The 20,544-nt window shown below is 48.6% G+C and overlaps 1 protein-coding gene across 15 annotated transcripts in view; it reads right to left on the reverse strand.

Annotated features, from left to right (window-relative positions):
* The window catches only part of ZNF618 (zinc finger protein 618), a 182,305-nt gene that overhangs the window by 16,103 nt on the left and 145,658 nt on the right, over positions 1–20,544 (reverse strand). For 3 of the 15 annotated variants that reach the window (XM_087419245.1, XM_087419235.1, XM_087419231.1), the window contains 4 exons: positions 10,809–11,048; positions 7,067–7,150; positions 5,037–5,081; positions 3,956–4,033 (listed from right to left, as the gene is read on the reverse strand). The exons of 1 other annotated variant lie outside the window; for it this stretch is intronic. In XM_087419245.1, coding sequence (XP_087275371.1) covers positions 3,956–4,033; positions 5,037–5,081; positions 7,067–7,150; positions 10,809–11,048 — 447 coding nt within the window. The remainder of the gene's footprint in view (positions 1–3,955; positions 4,034–5,036; positions 5,082–7,066; positions 7,151–10,808; positions 11,049–20,544) is intronic. 11 more of the 15 variants (XM_087419243.1, XM_087419239.1, XM_087419242.1 and 8 more) reach the window with 7 other exon arrangements.

Below are 20,544 nucleotides of genomic sequence, written 5' to 3' on the forward strand. Positions count from 1 at the left end.
TTCTCCAAGGAAGATATTCAAATGGCCAACAAGCACATGAGAATATTCTCGACATCCTTAGTCATCAGGAACACGCACATCAAAATCACAATGAGACACTACTTCACGCACACTAGGATGGTTATAAGCAAAAAGTCAGATAATAACAAGTGTTGTCAAGGATGTGGAGAAATCGGACCCCTCATCCACTGTTGGTGGGAATGTAAAAACGGTGCAGCCACTTTAGGAAACAGTCCACGAATTTCTCACACGGTTAAACATCGAGTTACCACCTGACCCAACATTTCCACTCCTAGGTATATACCCAATAGGGTTACAAACAGAAGTCCACACGAGGACTCGTACTTGAATTTCACAGCAGGTCTATTCATAATAACCCAAAACTGGAGACAACTTAAATATCCATCAATTGGTGATGGATAAACAAACTGTGGTATATCCAAACAATGGAATACTACTCAGAAATAAAAAGAATTACCAAGAACACAGAACAACATGGATGTATCTCAAAAGTATGCCAAATGAAAGGAATCAGACAAAAAGATTAAATACTATATATTTCCACTTATTCAAGTGAAGGCAAAGCTATAATAAAAGCAAGCAGACAGTGGTTGCCAGGGCTGGGGTGGGGCAAAGGGACCGATTGCAAAGAGGCACAGCAGAACATTTTGGGGCTGATGGTGACGTCATATATTGTGATTGTGATATGATTAAATGACAATATACATTTGTCAAAACCCATGAAACCATACTTTGAAATTGGTGAATTTTATTCATGTAAATTATATCTCAATAAATCCTATGTTAAACCCGACTGAAAAGAAACCCATTAAGAGAGTAACGGTGGATGGCTCTGAGTAATGAGATTATGGCTGATTCTTCAATTCTAGCTTCTCTGCATTTTCCCAATTTCCTTTAATGACGAGACCTTACATTTTAAAAAGGGAAACACAAATTTTAAAATGGAAACAAGTAGCTGTTCCTGTCGACTTTCTCTGCTAGAGTACAGGGATTTAAAATCCCTAGATTTGAACCTGGCTCTGCCATGGCTGTGGGGTGACCTTGAGTTAGTCACTTCAAGTCTCTGGGCCTCAATTCCCCTCCTCCCTTCAAAATGCTGGGGCCGGGCAAACTGCAGCGCGATTCCCCCTCTGCCTTTCTGCAGGACTTGGAATTGATATTACTCAACCTAGCTTTAGACGACAATGTCCAGTACTGGTTGATTAAAACAATTTTTTTTCCTCCACATCCCACAGATACTGCTCCTGACATGGTGAGGTACTCAGTCAATGCTCTGTGAATAGTTTGATTTATAGCTTGAGCTGAAAATAAGGTTTGCTCAGTGTGGCTTTCCCTAAGTACCACAAATACACACACACACATGCACATACGTGCTTGCACATGTGCATGTAAACACACACGTCTGCAAAGGGCTGGATGCAAATCTCAAGGAAAGGCTGTCTCCCAGAGAGGGACCAGTGCAGGGAGGAGAAAGCAGTTGTTTCTGGCAGCGGATGGAAAAAGAAGCACCCGCTGCTGTTCGGTCTTATCTCAGAATGTGCCAGGCCTCAATACGTCACACGTGGCAGCACCGGAACCCTCATCCAGCCCATGGAGGGTGCCGACTGGCCCACTTCACAGATGAGAAGACTGAGGCCCAGAGAGGTGAAGAGGCCCAAAGGGATGAGAAATCAGGTGAGGCTATTCCACAATCCTAAACCTGTCACTGCCAACCTGTTTGCTGCCCAGAAAGTCCCCGTGTCTCTCCTGGCTGCGGTCCTCGGGCAAGTTACTTAGCCATCTTGTGCGTCAATGTCCTTATCTATAAAGTGGAGCTAATATGGGCACTTAACTGTTCTGAGTATTAAATGAGCTAATACGTGTAAAACTCTTAGAAGAAGGCCTGGCACCAAGTAAGCTCAAATGATGTTAGATACTTTTTACGAGCTGTGCAACTTTGGGCCAGTGATGTTCTCTGAGCCTGTTTATTCATCTGTACAATGGGGATCATAACGTTAGCCGGTTAATGGGCTGGTTCAGGAGATAGGAGGAAATACACACCTGACACCCAGTAATTGCTCAGTCAGTGTTTGCTATCTTTAGTATGATGACTGTCCAAACCTGCTCTTGAACTGTCACCAGGGGAGGACACGTTTTCCTACAGCACAGAAAGGAAGTTTATTAGTGGGAATTACCCCGTGCCATTCAGCACTCTTAATGAGATTGGTGTTATTCGAGGCTGATCCCCTTATCAGCGACGCCATGAACTGCGTAGATCATGACGCTTAATTTCTCTCTCTGGAGTCAATCCTCTAATCCCGACTCAGCCTGGCCGGGATTCAGCCTGGCTGGGATTCAGCCTGGCTTTACGCTGCACTGCCGGCGAGGCTTTCTCTGCCGGCGCTGAACCAGAACGAAGCAGCGCAAAGCTCTTCGTGGAAAACAAGTGGGGATGCTCGGGAGAGGGGCCCCCAGCAGGTTCAGTCTCGATTTGCATTTCAATGGCCTCTGCCCCATTGCCGGAGGGACAGAGAAGCACCTGCGGAGAAGCACTGGCGCCCTGGCCCTTCCCTAATTAGGCAGAGGGGCAGGAGGAGGTGGGGGGCTCAGAGGAAGGGTGAGCGGGAGCTGGGCCGCAGGAGTCTGGGGCCCAAGCGCTGTGTTCAGGCAGTGGCCCCAAGCAGCCTTCCAACTGCTGTCACTGATTCCTACACAGTCTAGTCTCAACGCCTTGAGGTGGCATTCAAGGCCTCCCTGGTGCGGAATGGCTGAAGGCACAGGCAAGCAGGAGGCGTCTGACACGTGAAGAGGAACCTTGGTGTGAGGAAGGCAGCTGTGATGGCAGGTTTGCATGTCCTTGTTACAGCAATGGAGACACTCAGAGAGGGGGAGTTTCCTGCCTGAGGTCACACAGCATGGGGCACACCACAGCAAGGAACTCACACGCCTTGGCTGCCAATCCAACTCTGTCCTCATTTTAACGAGTCCATAGAAATAAATAACAGACCCCCCCCCCAAAAGATCATGCGAATTAGTGCCTAGTGAACAGCAGATATCCACTGAGTCTACGCTGAATGAATGAATGAATGAACAATGAATGCAGAGAGGTCACACTAACAGAAACCACTGAGAATTGGGGATGTATGTATCGGAGCAAATAGTGTTTCCCTGACTAAAACAGAAATGAGACCAGAAGTGGGGGCTACCATGACCAAAACTGGAGAGATCAGTTTGAAGGCTGGGGGGTCTAGGGTAAGGGGCTGATACTGCAAGCTGGGAAGATGGCAAAACAGCTGATAAGAGGTTGTCCAGACAGCAGACGACTCGCCGGTGCTCTACAGCAGTGGTTCTCCAAGTACAGTCCCTGGGCAGGCAGCAGGGGACAGGCCTCAGGATGTGTCAGAAATGCAGGTCTCGGGCCCCACCCCAGACCTGCAGACTCCAAGATTCAGGGTGGGGCCTGGAGACCTGTGCTTCAACCAGCCCTCCAGGTGACGGATGCGCACTCAAGTGTGTGGACAGCTGCTCTGTGGGACAGAGCGTGACAGTGACCGCGACCCTGCTCTGAGATGGGGCTTCGGCCCAGGCTGCCCGGGGCCGACGCCTCTCCACCCCGTCTCCTGCCTCTGCTCCCCTTGACCTCAGATGCCCTCAATTTCCGCCTCCACGTCTCTTTCCCGGTCACCTCCCACTTAGCCTTTAGGCTCAGCACAGGAGCCACCACCTTCCAGAAGCTTTCTTCAGCTCTGTCCCTGCTTTCTGACTGTGCTCCACCCAGACTGCTGCCCCCGCAGAGCACAGACCACCCTGTGCTAGAACTGACTGTGCAGGGCTCCCTGAGGGCAAGCCCCACGTCCTACAACCTGTTCCTGGGCACAGTGGCCTCCCCGGGGCTCAGGCAGGCTCTGCCTTTTGCAGCATCCCTGCAGCCAAGCTGGGCCGCCGGGCGCCTCACCTGCGTGGGACTGCATGTGCTCCAGCAGGTTGCTGTAGAATTGGAACTGGATGCCACAGGCGCCGCAGGTGTAGGGTTCTGCGGGGAGAAACGAGCAGCCGAGTTAGGGGCACGGCGAACCCGGATGCCTCTCTGCTGGGCTGCGGGCGGCTTTGAACTGGGAACCCAAACACACACTGGGGCTCTGCACTTGGGACTCTGGTCCAGCCTGTCTGCCCCCTGCCCATCACTAACTAGCGAGGGAGAGACTGTGGGGAGGAAGGAGCGATGGAGAGAGGAAGACGTGCAGATAAAGAGACCACCTAATTCTATCAGGCAGACATTTATTGAGTGCTTACTGTGTGCCAGGCACTGTTCTGGGCCCGGGGGAGGGCTGGGGGAGGATAACACTAATGGACCCACAGCTCTCCTAGGGCAGAGACCATGTCTTATTTGTTCCACAGCCCATCTCTCTGCCAGCGGAAGCGCACAGATGGGAACAAATGAATGAATGACCCAAAACAAAGTAATGGACATAGAGAGCGGTAAAGGGAGGGGAAGAAGAGGTACGGGGAAAGGGTGAGGAGTGGAGAAAGCCACAGGAAAGCAGCGGAAGCAAGGATAAGAGGAGGAGGGGGAGAAGAGAGGGAGGGAGGGCGAGGGGGAAGGCAGAGGACCTTTATCTTCCATCTCTGTGTTCCCGGCACTCAAGTCAGTGTGGCCCAGGGAAGATGGGACGGAAGAAGAAAGAAATAAGGGGTGCAAAGAAGAGTTAGGAAAAGAGAGGAAGAGGATGGCCAAGATGGGGCTTGGAGAGGGGTCCTGAGGCTGCCCCAGTGAGCGGGAACAGGGAGGTTTGTGTCCCTGCCAGGGCTGGGGGTGGCAGAGGCAGGCTGTCTACGGTCAGGGCTCTGCCTCGTGCCTGTCCAACCTCCTCCACCCGCCCAGGGCTGGGCCTCCTGCTGCCTCGGCCAGCTGTCGGTCCGCCTGGGAGGGCGGCCCAGGGCCAGATGCTCTGGGGAGGTCCCGAGTCTGTGGCCAGCTGAGTTCCTTCCCTGCCCTGCCTCGCCCTCTCCAGCCCCCCAATGGGACCATCACTTACTCTGTAGGAGAGGGAAAGGATTGGAAATCAGGGGACTTGCAGTTTCTGCAAAAGAGAAACAGTTTAGCTAAGTCTCTTCCAGTTCTGGTGCTCGGAGATGACTGTCATTACTTCTGTTCTTAACAAGCAGTGTGCCAGATGGGGCTCTCGAGGAGGGGGAGCATCTGAGAGCCAGGCTTACAACTGGGGTGGGGCTGGGGCAGCCAGCAGGGCAAGACTAGCCAGGGCCATCCCTCTAGGACACAATCTACTCTCAGAAAGTGAGCTCACCGGGCACTAACAAGAAATGTCTATGCATGGCTGCCTGCCACAGGACAGGGAGCTGGAAGCTGCTTCTAGGGCCTGGCACGGGATGGAAATGTTTGGCACCAAACACCAGAGCAGCCACAGGGAGGGCTGCACTTTCTGGAACTTCCCCCGGGCTTCCTGGTGCTGTCAGGTGAGCCTCAGATGCAGGAGGCAGCAGAGAGGGGCCAGATGGACGACCCCGGGAATCCCAGTCCCACCACTTACAAGCTGGGACCTGGGGCAACAATCGACCTCTCCTGACCTCAGTTTCCAGGTCTAAAGCGGGGATAACCATAACACTGCCCACCCGCCCCACACTCTGGTAACAAGGGAAACAAATAAGACACATACAGCTCTGAACACATGCCAGGCACACAGTAAGCGCTCAATAAATGGTGGCTGCCGGCGATGGCAGCACTCGACACCGTCGTTCCCAATTCTGAGTATCAGCCTTGGAGGGAGGAGAGGCAGGGGTGCAGTCTGGCTGGCTGAGAGCAAAGGCTCCCCAGGAGACCACGGTTCCAGGCCTGGCTCTGCTACTTAGGCCTGGGTGTGCTCCATCCCTCTCAGGCCCACCTCCAGGAGAGGTGAGTGGGTTACATTCTTCAAAAGGGTGAAGCAGCTTGGAAAAGCTGGCTTAAAGAATCGTGTCAACATTCTCGGGGCTCCCGCAGCACCCCTCATTCCCTTCCTCAGGGCACTCATCAAATCACTTGCTTTACTTAAAACCACCACCACCCAAACACCCTGACACGTGAGTGTTCCAGGCAGGGCTGGCTGACTGCTCCGTGCCCCGGGGATCTGCGTGCTATTCCCGACAGCAGAGAGGGAACTAAGAGGCTAGCCCAAGTCACCAGCCTGTAGACAGTGGAGTTGGGGTTCGAGCCTTGGCTGGAGACTGAAGCTGGAGCTCAGAAGCCTCCACGTTCACGTCTGCGCTGCCGGCTGTTTCATAAAGCCCCTGACTGACAGTCAAGCCACGGCCATCATCTGTCTACACCCAGGCAGTGCCTAGTATGGTACCAGCCACAGACCAACATCTAATCTGTTGAATTAAACTTCAACTGTGCAGGAAAGTGAGTGGGTGCCTTGCTGTACGTAACCAGTGTCAGAATTCTTTTCCCACCCTGCCCCGGCCGTCACTGTGCAGACCGGCTTGCTCGGGACCACCCATGGCCTCGCTAGGCTGGCCACCGTCTGGCTGGGGAGATGACCTTGGCCCCTCTCCTCTAAGGTGCCGGAGCGCTCGGCCAGCCTCCTGAGGGAGGCAGCCACCAGGGGGCGCCAAAACACCACCAGAACCTCAGGTAAACCTACTCAGGCTGGAAGGGAGCCTTTGGATAGTCCCAGGTCCCAAGTGGGGCCAGAACTTGGGGCCTCTGGCTTTTAGGCCACAGCTCTCTCTACTGTACCCCTTTGCCCCTCCTGGAAATAAACTGGCTGCCACGTTCACCCTCCAAACAGCAGTGGCTCTCAGGGCACATCTGAGTGGCTCCATGGCAGTCTATAGGGGAGGGGGAGTTCCTCTCTCCATGGGGAGGAGAAAGACGAGTCACAGTCCTCCTGAGACCCAGAGGGATGTCCCTGGAAGAAAAGGCCCTTCCCACTTCCCCCTCCCACTAACACCCATCATGCACCACGCAGACCCAGCCCACAGAGCACCTACTGCCACCGGGGGCAGGAGGGCAGTAGAGGATGGCGGCGACAGCACAGGACGACTGGCTGTCACGGGGCACACTCACCGCTGGAGTTTTGGGAACTGCTATTCGTCTCTTCAAAGTGGTTTTGTGCTTTGCCTTCTACTCTCCGACTGAAAGCGCTTTCTGCTGGGTGGGGGGGCGGGAGAGAGCAAGGGAAAACGATGGTGACTGGTCGGCACTAGGTCCAAGGGAGGGGCATGCCAGAGGAGGCTCAGAGGCCGGGTACCTGCAACTGCCCTGGGCTGGGTTAGTGCCCAGGGCTTTATGCTGGGGGAACCAGCACAGTGACACCCCCAGCTCCTCAGGCTCACCTGAGTTGTCTGATACCATGTCAGGGCCCTAAGAGACCCCCCGACAGCACCCAGGGGTGGAGGTCCAGGCAGGGGGGACGTGTGTGTGACTTGTCCAAGAGCGCACAGATGAAATCCAGCTGAGTGAGCAGGTGACAAATGGGCCCGGGTCTCCCATCTTTGGCCCCTGGGGGGGCCACATTTGTGACACTAAGTAATTTGGACCTGCCACTCACTACTCTCTCTGCCAGACTCTGCTGCCACAGGCCCCACAGAGGGACAGGGAGGGTGACAGACTGTTTCCTAGTGGTGGCTCTGGCAGAGCAGGAGGGCCAGACACCTGATTCGGACTCCACAAGCTGAGTGGTCCCTGAGTGGCAGAAAGGGGATCCTGGGAGAGAAGACGGGCAGAACCAGAGCAGCCCCACACCCCAGAGGCCACAGACCAAGCGAGGTCAGGCCAGGGTTTGCCCAGGGGAAGGGACCGGCTCCCCCAGTCATTTATGGGGTGTCTCCGCTTACAGGTGGCACCTTCCTGGGCAGCTCACCCTCTCCCAGGTGCTGTCCAGAACCCCCTATCTCTGGAGTGCAGAGATATGGTCAATCAGGTGGAAAAACACCAGTTAGTCCCCACCCCCACCTGCAGAAGGTACTGAGACAGAATATCCAAGCTGGAAGGTAACTCAGCTTTTCCAAGTTGCTCTTGGCACAAGGGGATGCTGGATGCTCCAGGAGATAAAGCCTTCTCAGAAGAAGTTGATTTGGGATGAGCAGCCACCTAACCCCTTTCTTAAGGAGAAACAACTCACCCGAGGATGTCAAAGGCTCTGAGAAGTTGAACGGAAAAGAGACCCGTTCAGCTTTATCTAACCTGGCCTTCCCAAACATATTTCACCACCAAAGCCCATTTTTTAAATATTAGATTCCTGAATATCCCTCAAAATTGGTGATCCCGGGAACCCACTTTAGGAAATGCCACCATCACCCAGTCCACCCTACACCGGGAGGGCAAGTGCTCGGTGAGGGCCGGGTTTCCAGACGATCATTGGGGTGACGGGAAAGGAAGCCAGAGGCGGCTCCTACAGGCCCTGCCTAATTCCCCCTCCCCGACCCCAACACCAACTGACGCAGCTTCGTTTTTGCAGAGGCTGTTGATAACACCACAAGGAAGACCTCTTCAAAACGTGCCTGTGAAATGCCGGGGCTGAGAGCCACACTTCTGCCACCTCCAGTACCACCTGCAAAGAGGCAAAGAAAGCCCCCCGATTCTTTGTCTGTGGGCGGGGACTCTCATTTACTGAGCACCCATATCTGCCAGGCTCTGGTCCAGATACTGCATCCACAGTCTCCCTGCATTCTCCCAACAGCTCTAGGAGGTCCACGTTGTCATTCCCATTTTACAGGTGAAGAAACAGAGGAAAGTGAGGTTGTCAAGTTCCCGGGCTGGATACGCTCCTTGCCCTCTAAGATGGCAGAATAAGGAGATTTCGTTCTTGGGGTGGATGCTTGCATTCTGAAAGGGTGTGGGGTAGGGAAGTGACGCCTTTCTCCATCTGAATCCTTGTGCACGCAGTGGGCTGGTTACCCACCTGTGGACGATGTTCGTGAAGCTCCACCAACATATTGATAAAACGCACCACAAAGCAGATTACCAACTCCTACAATTAGGCTCCTAGTGCTCAGCTGATAATGCGAATCTCTGCCACAGGCATGGCTGGCTGAAAACCAGTGGGCGATACTGTGGGTGAAATCCCACACGCATACACACGGGGAGAGCTGCCTATTCTAGAATGATGAGGGCGGTGACAACTTCCAGGTCTAACACGCAGGTTCCTGCTGCTCACAACCTGGTGCCCTCTGCCCAGCTGGTAAACCCAGGTGTGACCCCCACCAAGAGTCTTCCAGGTCACTAAAGGCAGCCAGAAGCACGCCCCAGGGCTTGCTGGAAGCTTACTCTCCGACACTGAGGGGCGAGAGCTGCCACAGACCACACAGCCCTGCAGGCAGTTCTCTGCAGAAACGTAAAAACTCCCAGCCACGAGGTCAAGAATAAAAGCAAAATCTGAACGCCATAATCCCATTATTTAGCTGAGCCCAAATGTACCACCAACGAGCCCGTGATGACCAGTCTCTTTCTTACTAATTTATGACTACTGTTGCAAAAACACAACGGCTGTTGGCTTTTGTCAACGCAGTACCTGAAAAACTGTTAACTTCGAAGTTGATGAACTATTTACTCTCCCTTTGGGAAATCTAAGCACAGTAAGCATATCTGCAAACATTTTTAAGAACCATATCCTTGCCCAAAATTCATCTCCTGAACCAAAGAGTAAAAGGCAATCACATCTAATTACTTGCTATGTCATTGGTCCAATTTAGTGGTTCATTTAACTGAGTCCTCAGTTTGACTACTTATACATTTAATTGATGGCTTCGGGCCTCTTGAGGGCAACTGAAAGGCCCATGGTCCCAGAGGGACTACATCATCGCTCAACCCTACATCCCACATATCCAGGCAGGAGGCCCAAGGCTCATTCTATCCAGGAATGAATCAGGATTCCTGAGAACTGGTGTGATAACTCAGCACACAGTGTGTCTACCAGGTTTCCTGGAGAAAATGACTGCTGTAAACCTGCCTGTTCACCCTTCTGGAGTCTGAGCCCCTTTCTGCACAGAGTCAGACAACAGGGGAGCTGGAATCCGCTGGTTTCCTGCTGGGCTGTGGCTCATGGAGAAGTTTCATGGGTAGTACTAGACAAGGGGAGACCAAGAGAACAGAGTTCTTGGCTAACCACTCTGCTTCACGGAGAGCAGCTCTTTGTAGAAACAAGCTTTTAGACTGGGTTTTCTGAAAGATGGGGAGTACAAACTCATGCCAAAAGGGTCCAGGCAGGTGACGTCAATGGATGAACTGGGCTGGATGTGAGACAGACAACGGTGTGATCACAATGAGAAATGACACTTGCCACATGGCCATTGTGTTGGGGAGGCAGGAGGGAGTGGTGGGGACTGTGGAAAACTGGAGAGCACATGCTCGATGAAAGGAGGCAGCTGTGGCTTAGCCCTCCAGCCAATTGTTGCCCTGCAGGAAAGTGGGCCCAGGACTGCCAGAACTGACTTTTCAATGTCAGCTGGAAATCAAAAGTTGTAATAAAATCTCCTCATGTTCAAATATTGGCAATTAATTAAAAAAAAACTTAAACTCGTTAGGCAATGACTTGGGGAAAAAATAGTCTCCTGCTTTAAAAAAATAGTTTGCAAACCATCTTGTACAACTCTCTGACTTAGGGCAAGAAAATCTAGACTCAGAGAGGTCAGGTGGCTCGCTGTGGTCACAGAGCCAGCCAGAGGCACAGCTGGGACCCAGATTTGTCCCAGAGAACTATGGGACCTCCACTCTCGCTCTTGCAAGGGAACAATGACCCGGGCACAGCTGTGGCAGGTGCGAAGCGCAGGGAGTGGAGGAAGCGTGGGGTGACATAGGCCATTGGTACCTGCGGTCGCCTTGCTTGCCGGAGATCCCGAATTTGGAGTGCGGAACGTCTGGGTTTGGGTGGCTGGAGGGGTGCGGTGTAAGAGGGTGGCGCATCGGACCACGGAGGCCGGAGGTTTTTTCCCCGACTGGTTCGTCTGGGCCTTCGCTGCCACGAAGCGTGGAGACGGGGAGACCTCCGGATGTGAACACTCGGAGCCCGTGTCTGGATCGTCCGGTGGCTCCCACCCGGGGGCGGTACCTGAGAGGGTCACGCTCTCAGTCCCCGAGGGTACTCGGAGCCCACCGAGTGAGTGGCCTCTCGGGCCACAGGTCCCCGTGCTCAAGGGTTGGAACCTCTTCTCGGTCCACAGTGAGTAAAGACTCACTCCCACCCAGAACTACAAAGCTCGGAGTCTAGAACCTTCCCCAGCTTCTCCTCGGAGGCAGCCTGATCGCCAGCTCACACTCAGTGTTTCCTGGACCCCAGCGACCAGCTCACTGGGTAGGTCACCCATAATCTTGACCAGTCCAGGCTCCGAGGGTCTAAGAACTCAGCCTGTGACCCACGCTGGGGGCACCTGAATTAGCTGACCCAGGCCCAAGTGCATTTTCTAGAATTCGCTTCCAAGCCTCTTTCCCCTCAAGGCAGGCAGACTAAGAAGTCATGATAGAAAGCAGAGAGGCAGAGACGTGCCGGGGCTGACTCGTGGGGTGGGGAAAAGTGGAGGGGCCCAATGTCACCCCAAGGTTTTAGGGAAGCGACTCTGCGGTCCTCCCTGGGCACTGACTGGGAATTGAGGTTCTCGGGGACAGTGCTCAACCCAGCGCCTGACGCTTTAACTGAAACAAGCGCAGACCTTCCTGGTGGTGTCTGGGGACCTCCTGCCTCCCTCATCTGAATTCTCTGTGGAAGCTGGGGTCACTGAGAACGGGGGGCTGACACTCAAGTGGTCTCCACCTCTGGCGGGGTCTTGGGCAGCAGGAGTCCGCCTCCTTCACACTCCCCGGAGCCATAATCAGCCGTGATGGCGACCCCTGACCCTGGCCACCTCCCACGTTCAACACGAAAGAGGAGGGGGCAGTGGTCTTCTCACTCTAGGGCGACTCTCTCCCCTAAAGGTGAGAGGGGACCAGGAAGCAAGGGAAGGGACCCCTTTGATGCTGACCAGGGGGCTCACAGAACCCACAGGAACTGGTGACATCCTGAGGGCACCATCTTGACCCAGAGCCTGGCTGGAGCACTGAGCTGCCCGAGAAGGACCTGCAGCGCCTTTCCTGCCTCTAGGGGCAGAGGGGTCACCTCACTACCCCTGCTCCCAGCCAGGCAGGTGTCCATCCTGGGCACCAGACACTCCACCCACGGCGTTCAGAGCCCCAAAATAAAGAGGCGCTCCTGGATCCTCCACCTCTGCCCATTCCTGGCAGACGGGAGGCCCAGGCCCAGGGAAGCAGGGCCTTGCCCAGGGTCATACAGGAACCCACTCTTCAGTGTTTGGTTTACCACCCAGGGGCCCTGAGGGGAGCTCAGAGGACTCAGGTTGCCCCCTTGTCCCTTTGGAGGGTCACCTCCTCCTCCACCCACAGTGGTGGCCAGACGCCAGGAGCTGGGGAGTCCTTCGGTCACGGCCCCCTTAAGTAAGCCCTCATTTGCCCCACCTGAGCCCCAGGAGGAATCCTCAAGGCCTCAGTCTGTGCAGAATTCAGGTGTCCCTCTCCCCCTCAACCCCACCCTCGGGATCCTTGTGTTCTGAATCAGGACCCGAGAGGTCTGGGTGAGGAAGGATACCTCCATATGCTCCCTCCCACTCTCCCTCCCTCCCTTTCAGAGCCAAGGACCTCGGAGGCCCAGGACTCCAACCAAGAAGGGCTCATCTCATAATTTCCAAACATTTTTTTAGCCACAGAATAAACCTACACATCAAACTCTGTGGTAGGCATCCAGAGTCCCATCTCTCACTTCTCCACTGTCACCCTGAAACACGGTTTGGGGACACAGCTGCTGGTTCACCGTAACGGAACCGGCGCTGAGTGTCGAGCGAGGCCCACTCGCCTCTGAGTCCCAGGTCCACCACCTTTGGCCTCTGGGGTCCTGGACTCTTTACTTCTCCTCTCTTGGCCTTAGCTCCCCCACCTCACCCCCACTGATAAATTGGGGACACCCATCTCTGCACTACCAACCTCACAGGGATTTCTGAGAATCCAAGAAAGTCACAGAAGCACCTTGAATGGTAAACTGCTCTTCAGAGGTGAGCAGCGATTACCAGTATTTTTTAGAGATAAGAAACCAGGGCCCAGAATGGTTAATAAGTTTACGGCCACACAGAAAGTTAGTGCCAGGATGGGGCAGGAGCTCAAGGCTGCCATCTCCTCAAGGAGGCCTTTGCACGAGGCCATGTGGTCCCCTTCAGCACTAACCACATGTCCTGGGGACCTGGGCACAAGGCACAGAGAATTTCTGAGTGATCAACTGAGCATGTCGCTCTCTCTTAGGCCTCAGTCTCTACCCTACAGAATGGTTTCTAGGAGACCCCCCAGATCAGACCTTTTCATGGTCTACAATCCTGCTGTCGAAATCCTGGCATTCCGTGTGTGAGTCCCCTCCTTCCCAGCGGCAGGGAGCTCAGCGACGCCCACGAAGCACATGATATAACAAACACCTGTTTGCTTCAACAACGCCAGCCTGGGACCTTCTCATCTCTTGCCCTCTCACGTTCTACAGTACCCTTTCTCTTCCAAGCACATGCTATTCCCTCTGCCTGGAATGTTCTTCCCTCCAATTTCTGCCTGGATAACTACTGCTGCTCCTACATATCTCCACTTAAACATCACTTCCTCTGGCAGCCCTCCCTGATATCCACCTGGTCATTTACCTTTCAGTCCCCTCTCCACTTCCCTCCCAAGATCTGACTGCCATCGATGATGACACATGGTGTGATCTTTAGATCCATGTCTCTTTCCCCATTAGCCTGCATGCTCTGTGAGAGCAGGGACTCTGCCAGCGTGGCCCAACCATGCACTCAGTGCCTGGCACATTCCCTGACAGACACGAAGTGGTCAACAGATACTGCGGAATCAGGGAATCGATGCAGGAATGGCTCCGAACCGCTCAAGCAGAGCACATCAAAGACAGGATGCCCAAGAGATGACATAAGAGGCCGTGTCACATGTTATCCTCCCAGTGGCCCCAAGGGTATAAGGCAGATGGGACGCAGAGGCTCAGAGAGGTACAGGCGCCACTCCAGGGTCAAAGAGGAGGCTGGAGCTGAACCAGGATGCATTTCCCAGGCCCCTAACTCCTGTCACTCAACAGCTTGCTCCATCTCTTGACCTCCCCACATGGAATGTTCTCAGGCTGGAAGTCCTACCTGGGCTTTCACTGAGAAAGGAAGAAAGAGCTTCAGACAGACTGGCTGATTACCCTTGTAAGAAACATACGAGATATCTACCCAAAAGAGATGCTTAAAAATAAGAGAATACCACCGTCTCTCCTTTCTGTAAAGCTCTGAAAATTTAAATGGAGCAAAAACTTTAGAGAATTTAAGGATTTGAGAAAAGTAACTATGCAGCTGAGAGGGTGGAGAGAACAGAGGGGTCTCTCTGAAACCTTTACTAGGTAGAGGGGGTGGAAATGCATTTGAGGCAAATGGGAATAGTGTGCTCAAAGGCTGGAGGGGGGAATGAATGCAAGAGGAGCCTGATTTGGGAAACCCTACTCGTGCATTTGTCTTAGAAAGAGAACTGGAGACCTCCCAGTTCTGGCCATGATGGAGCAACTGGTGTGAGACCAGCCCTCCACCATATTCAACTGTAAAGCTGGACAAAATACGAGAAACAACAGTTTTCAGACCTTGAACAGCAGGCAGTGCAGGACTGTAATTCATGAAAGACGACCTGCTGTGAGCCCCACGATCACTCCAGCTTTCGACCTGGAGAGACCTTCTGGACGTGGTACAGAGGGAGCCCAAAGGAAGCACTGCAATCTCATTGAGTTGAGGAGACAGGGATCAGAGTTCAGGGCCTCTGAAGGGGCTGGATTTTGCAGGGCAGAATAACAAATAGGAGAGAATTGTGCAAAAAAAAAAGACAACTCTGCAAAGCTGCACAGGGGCCCCATAAAGTCTTTGGCTGAATGCCAAACTGATGTGTGTAGAGGGAGCCTCTGCAAAGCCTGGCAGCAAATAGCTACTGGGGGGCTGTGAACTGAGTGAGGATTCAGAGGTCTCACGAGGTTAGGAGATGTTTGAGTTCCCACCAACCAGAGAGGAGAGGCCTTGCAGAATACCTTGGGCATTCAGTTGAGATCCAGAAAGGCCACGCTTTAGAAGGATTACTCTAACCCAAGAATATGAACTACTCTAGACCTGCCTTAACACAGCTTAAAAAGAAGACTTTGAAATGTCAAGCCCATCTGTAAGTAAATTAACTGCCTGCCAGAACAAAATTCAACACTTTTCAAAGGAAGACAACAAAATCTAGACATTCAACAACACAGCATCCACAACGTGCAGCACAGAATAAAAAATTATTCATCAGGTGAAGCAGGAAAATGTGACTAATAATCAGAAGAAAAAAACAGTCAACAGAAACATACAGAAATGACAGAGATGATGGACTTTGCAGACAAGAATCTTAAAGCAGCTATTATAAATACGCTCGAAGATTTAATGGATAACACAAACATAATGAAAAAAGAAATCATGTAAAAAGGAACCAAGCAGAAATTAGAGATGAAAAACATGATTGCTGAAATGAAAAAACTCAATTGATGGATTTTGCTATTAAAACAGCTAGACACTGTAGAAGAAAAGATCAATGAACTTGAAGACACGGCACTAGAAACTATCCAAATTGAAGCACAGAGAGAAAACTACACTGAAGAGCTGAACAGTGCTTCTGTTGTTCTGTAAAACAGTCTAACATATATGTAATTAAAGTCTCAATAGGAGAGGAAAGAGATTGAGGAAGAAAAATATTTGAGGAAATACTGGCAGAAAATTGTCCAAATTTGATAAAAAATATAAAATCATTGATCCAAGAAGCTCAACGAATCCCAAACAGGATAAATGTAAAGAAAACTATACATCATAGTCAAATTGCTGAAAATCAGTAATACAGAGAAATATGTAAAAGCATCCAGAGAAAAAAGACATATTAAAAATAGAATAACAATCAGAATGATCTCTGATTTCTCATCAGAAACAACAAAAGCCAGAAGATGAAGGAAAGACATTTTTAAAGTGCTAAAAATAGATTTCTCAACCTAGAATTTCATACCCAAAGAAAATACCCTTCAAAAGAAGAGGTGAAATAAAAATATCTTCAGTTAATAAAATTTTTCACCAATAGACCTACAATATAAGAAATGTTAAAGAAAGTTCTTCAGGGAATAATGAAAAATGATAATAGATGGAATTAAGATTTATAAAAAGGAAAGGAAAGGGGGCCGGCCCGGTGGTGCAGCGGTTAAGTGCACGCACTCCGCTGTGGTGGCCCAGGGTTCGCCAGTTCAGATCCCAGGTGCACACCGACGCACCGCTTGTCAAGCCATGCTGTGGCAGCGTCCCATATAAAGTAGAGGAAGATGGGCATGGATGTTAGCCCAGGGCCAATCTTCCTCAGCAAAAAAAGAGGAGGACTGGCATTGGATGTTAGCTCAGGGCTGATCTTCCTTACAAAAAAAAGAAAAAAAAAAAGAAAGAAAAGTATGGGAAATGGTAAATAGGTGGGTAAATATAAAAGCCATTTTATCATTTCTTAATTACTTTAACAAATAGTTGACTGTTTAAAGCAAAAAGAACAACTGTTGGGTTTATAACTTTTGTAGGCATATACATATGATAAGAAGAGCACAAAAGACCGAAAGATAGTAAATGGAAGTAGACTGTTACAAGGTTCTTACAGTATGTGTGATGTTTTATGATATGAATTCATGGTAGATTATAATACAGTAAAGATATATATTATAAACCACAGAGTAACCACTAAAGAAAAAGAGGTACAGCTAGAAAGTTAGCAGAGGAAATAAAAAAAATTCTTAATTAATATTAAAGAAGGCAAGAAAAGAAAAAATTAACAAGAAGAAGAGATGGGACAAATAGAAAAAAATACAAGGTGGTAAACGTAAATCCAACCATATCAATAAATTGTGTTAAATATAAATGGATTAAATACTTCGTTTAAAAGGCAGAGATTGCTGGAATGGATAAAGGAGCAGAACCAACTTTATGTATGCACTTCAAATAAAAAGACACAGATAGATTAAAAGAAAAGGATGAAAAGAGGTATACCATGCAAACACTAAGCCTAAGAAAGCTGCAGTGGCTATATTAATATGAGATAAAGTAGATTTCAGGACAACAGGTATTACCAGAGATAAAGGGCATTGCACAATTTTCAAAAGGATCAGTTCATCAAGACATAATAATCCTAAGTGTGTGCACCTAAAAACAAAGTTTCAAAATACATGAATCAAAAACTGACAGAACTAAAGGGAGGAACAGCATATTCACAACTATAGTGGTAGATTTCAATGCTTCTCTCTCAGTACTTGAGAGAACAAGCAGATTAAAAAAACAAAAAAACAAAAAAAACCTGAAAAGGTATAGAGATTTGAACAACATTAATTAATCAACCTAACATAACTGACACTACACTCAGGGAAAAATCTTCCCAACTCATTCTATAAAGCCAGTACTACCCTGATATTCAACTTAGTAGACAAGAACATTACAAGAAAAGAAAAGTATAGTGCTGGTTGGAATGTAAAATGGCATATAACCACTTTGGAATACAGTTTGGCTGTTTCTTAAAAGTTAAACATACACCTACCACATGATCCAGCCATTCCATTCCTAGGGATTTACCCAAGAGAAATGAAAGCATTTGTCCATACAAAGATGTGTACACAAATGTTCACAGCAAGTTTATTTGTATTACCTCCAAACTGGAAACAAACCAAATATCCATCCATAAGTGAAAAAATAAAAGTAATTGTGGTATCTACATTCAGACAATGGAATACTGCTACTCATCAATTAAAAGGAATGAACTACTGAGACATGCAAACACAGATGAATCTTTAAACGATACGGTGAGTGAAAGAAGCCAGACCCCCTCCCATACAAAAAAAGAGTACATAAGATTCCACATACGCAATACTCTAGAAAATGCAAACTAATCTACAGTACTAGGAAGCAGATCAGTGCTTGCCTGGGGATGGGGAAGTGGTGAGCAACTGATTATAAAACAGCACAAAGAAACTTTTGTGGGTGATGGATATGATCATTATCTTGATGGCAGTAATGGCTTCACGGGTGCATACATAGGTCAAAACTTTTCAAATCATACACTTTAAATACAGGCACTTTATTGTATGACAATATATCTCAATAAAAATGTTTAAAAAACTTCAACAGAAATATTTATTTCCTTGATTATGACCATCATTAACAAACCATTGATTGAATATGGGGCACTCTGCTAATCCTAGGACTGGAGTCCCCTGCTCTTGAGGGCTCACTTTTGGGCGTGATATTAAAAGCCAGGTAAAATCCTGTGGAATTTCCGATAGAAGTGAACAGAAAACATGTTCTTGAAAGCAAATTAACTCTACAAACTATCCTAAGTCTTAAAGTAATGTAGATGTCTATCCAAGAAAAAGAAGCTTCAAAGAAGTAAGTCATTGTTCCAGCAAAGAACAAACATCTCAACATTATAACCTTCTTAAGTTCATTTCATAATTTGACTTTATGATAGTCAATGTATTTTAATAAAATATGGTGACTTCTTAAAAAAATAAAACCAAAAATCTATCCATGTAATTCACATTATCAGAATAAAAGATAAGAATCATACAATCATCTCAATAGTTGTAGGAAAAAACATGTAACACCAATTTATGATAAAAGCTTTCAGTAAACTAGGAATAGCAGGTAACTTCCTCAACAGATAAAAGGCATCTATGAAACCCTACTTCAGCTAACACAATACTCGATGAAAATGATGATACTTGATGATGAAAATCTGAACTCTATGATTGGAAACAAGAGATACCCACTCATTTCTTCTATTCAACATTGTAGTGGAGGGTCCTAATCAGTATAGTGAGAAACAAAAACATCATAAAAAGAGCACAGATGGGAAAGAAAGAAGTAAACCTATCTTTATCAGCAGATGACATCAGCATGTACAAGGAAAATCCAAGAATCTACCAAAAAAACTATTAGAACTAATAAGTGAATTTAGCAAAGTTGCAGGATACAAATTCAATATAAAAAATCCAACTGTGTTTATATGTACTAGCAAAAAACGATTGGGAAATAGGGGCCAGCCCTGTGGCGTAGCAGTTAAGTGCGCACATTCTGCTGCTGGCGGCCCGGGTTCGGATCCCGGGTGCGCACCCATGCACCGCTTGTCAGGCCATGCTGTCGCGAAGTCCTATATAAAGTAGAGGAAGATGGGCATGGATGTTAGCCCAGGGCCAGTCTTCCTCGGCAATAAGAGGAGGATCGGCATTGGATGTTAGCTCGGGGCTGATCTTCCTCACAAAAAAAAAAAGATTGGGAAATAAAAATCAGTGTCAAAAACATAAAATACTTAAGAGATAATTTAATAAAATATGTGCAAGACCTCTACTCTGAAAAGTACAAATTACTGGTAAGAGAAATTAAAAGACCCAAATACTTGGAGAGTATGTTCAGAGTTCTTGGATTGGACCGAATCAGACCCAATATTATTATGATGTCTATTCTCCCCAAATTGTTCTATAGATTTAGTGTAATCCTAAACAAAATACAGTTGGAAATTTTGTAGAAACTGGCAAGAAGACAAACATTTATATAGAAGAGCAAAATTCCTAGAAGAGACAAATATTCTTTTAAAAAGACAACACTGAAAAACTGAGAATACCCGATTTAAGAATAACTGAGAATACCCGATTTAAGACTAACTGTAAAGCTCCAGTAAATAGGAGCATTTCAAAACACAGACGAATAGATCAATGGAACAGAAATAAACTCACACATATATTCAACTGACTTTCAGAAAGGTCCCAATGCAATGGGCAAAGGACAATCTTTTCAACAAATGGTGTGAGAGCACCTGGATATCCATACGGAGTCAAATCAATCTCAATTCACACCTCTCATCACTCACAAAAGTTAACTTGAAATGGATAACAGACTTAAACGCAAAAGCTACAATTATAAAGCTTCTAAAAGATAATGAGGGAGAATATCTTCACCATCTTGAGGTAGGCAAGGATATCCTGGGTAGGACCCAGAAAGCACTAACCATAGAAAAAAATGATAAACTAGACTTCATCAAAATGAAAAAACAAGTGCTCATCAAAAGATACTATATGAATATCAACAAGCATGCCAAAAACTGGGAGAAAATATTCACAATATATGTATCTGATAAAGGACCTGGATCTAGAATATATAAAGAACTCCTACCACTTAATAATAAAAAGACAAACAACCCAACCAAAAAATGGGCAAAAGATTTAAACAGTTTCCAAAGTAAAATATACAAATGGCCAATAAGCCAACGAAAAAGTGTTCAACATCCTTAGTCATCAGGAAAATACAAATAAACAACACAATGAGATACCACTACACCCTCACCAGAATAGCTAGATCAAATAACCAGTGCCACCAAATGTTGGCAAGAATGTAGAGCGAATGGAACTCCTATTCATGGCTGGTGGGAGTGTCAGACGCTACAGTCATTTTGGAAAAACAGTTTGTCGGTTC

Source organism: Ceratotherium simum, chromosome 29 (assembly GCF_057802395.1).
Source record: "Ceratotherium simum simum isolate JZ-2026a chromosome 29, ASM5780239v1, whole genome shotgun sequence".
In the NCBI taxonomy this organism is placed as follows: Eukaryota; Metazoa; Chordata; class Mammalia; order Perissodactyla; family Rhinocerotidae; genus Ceratotherium; species Ceratotherium simum.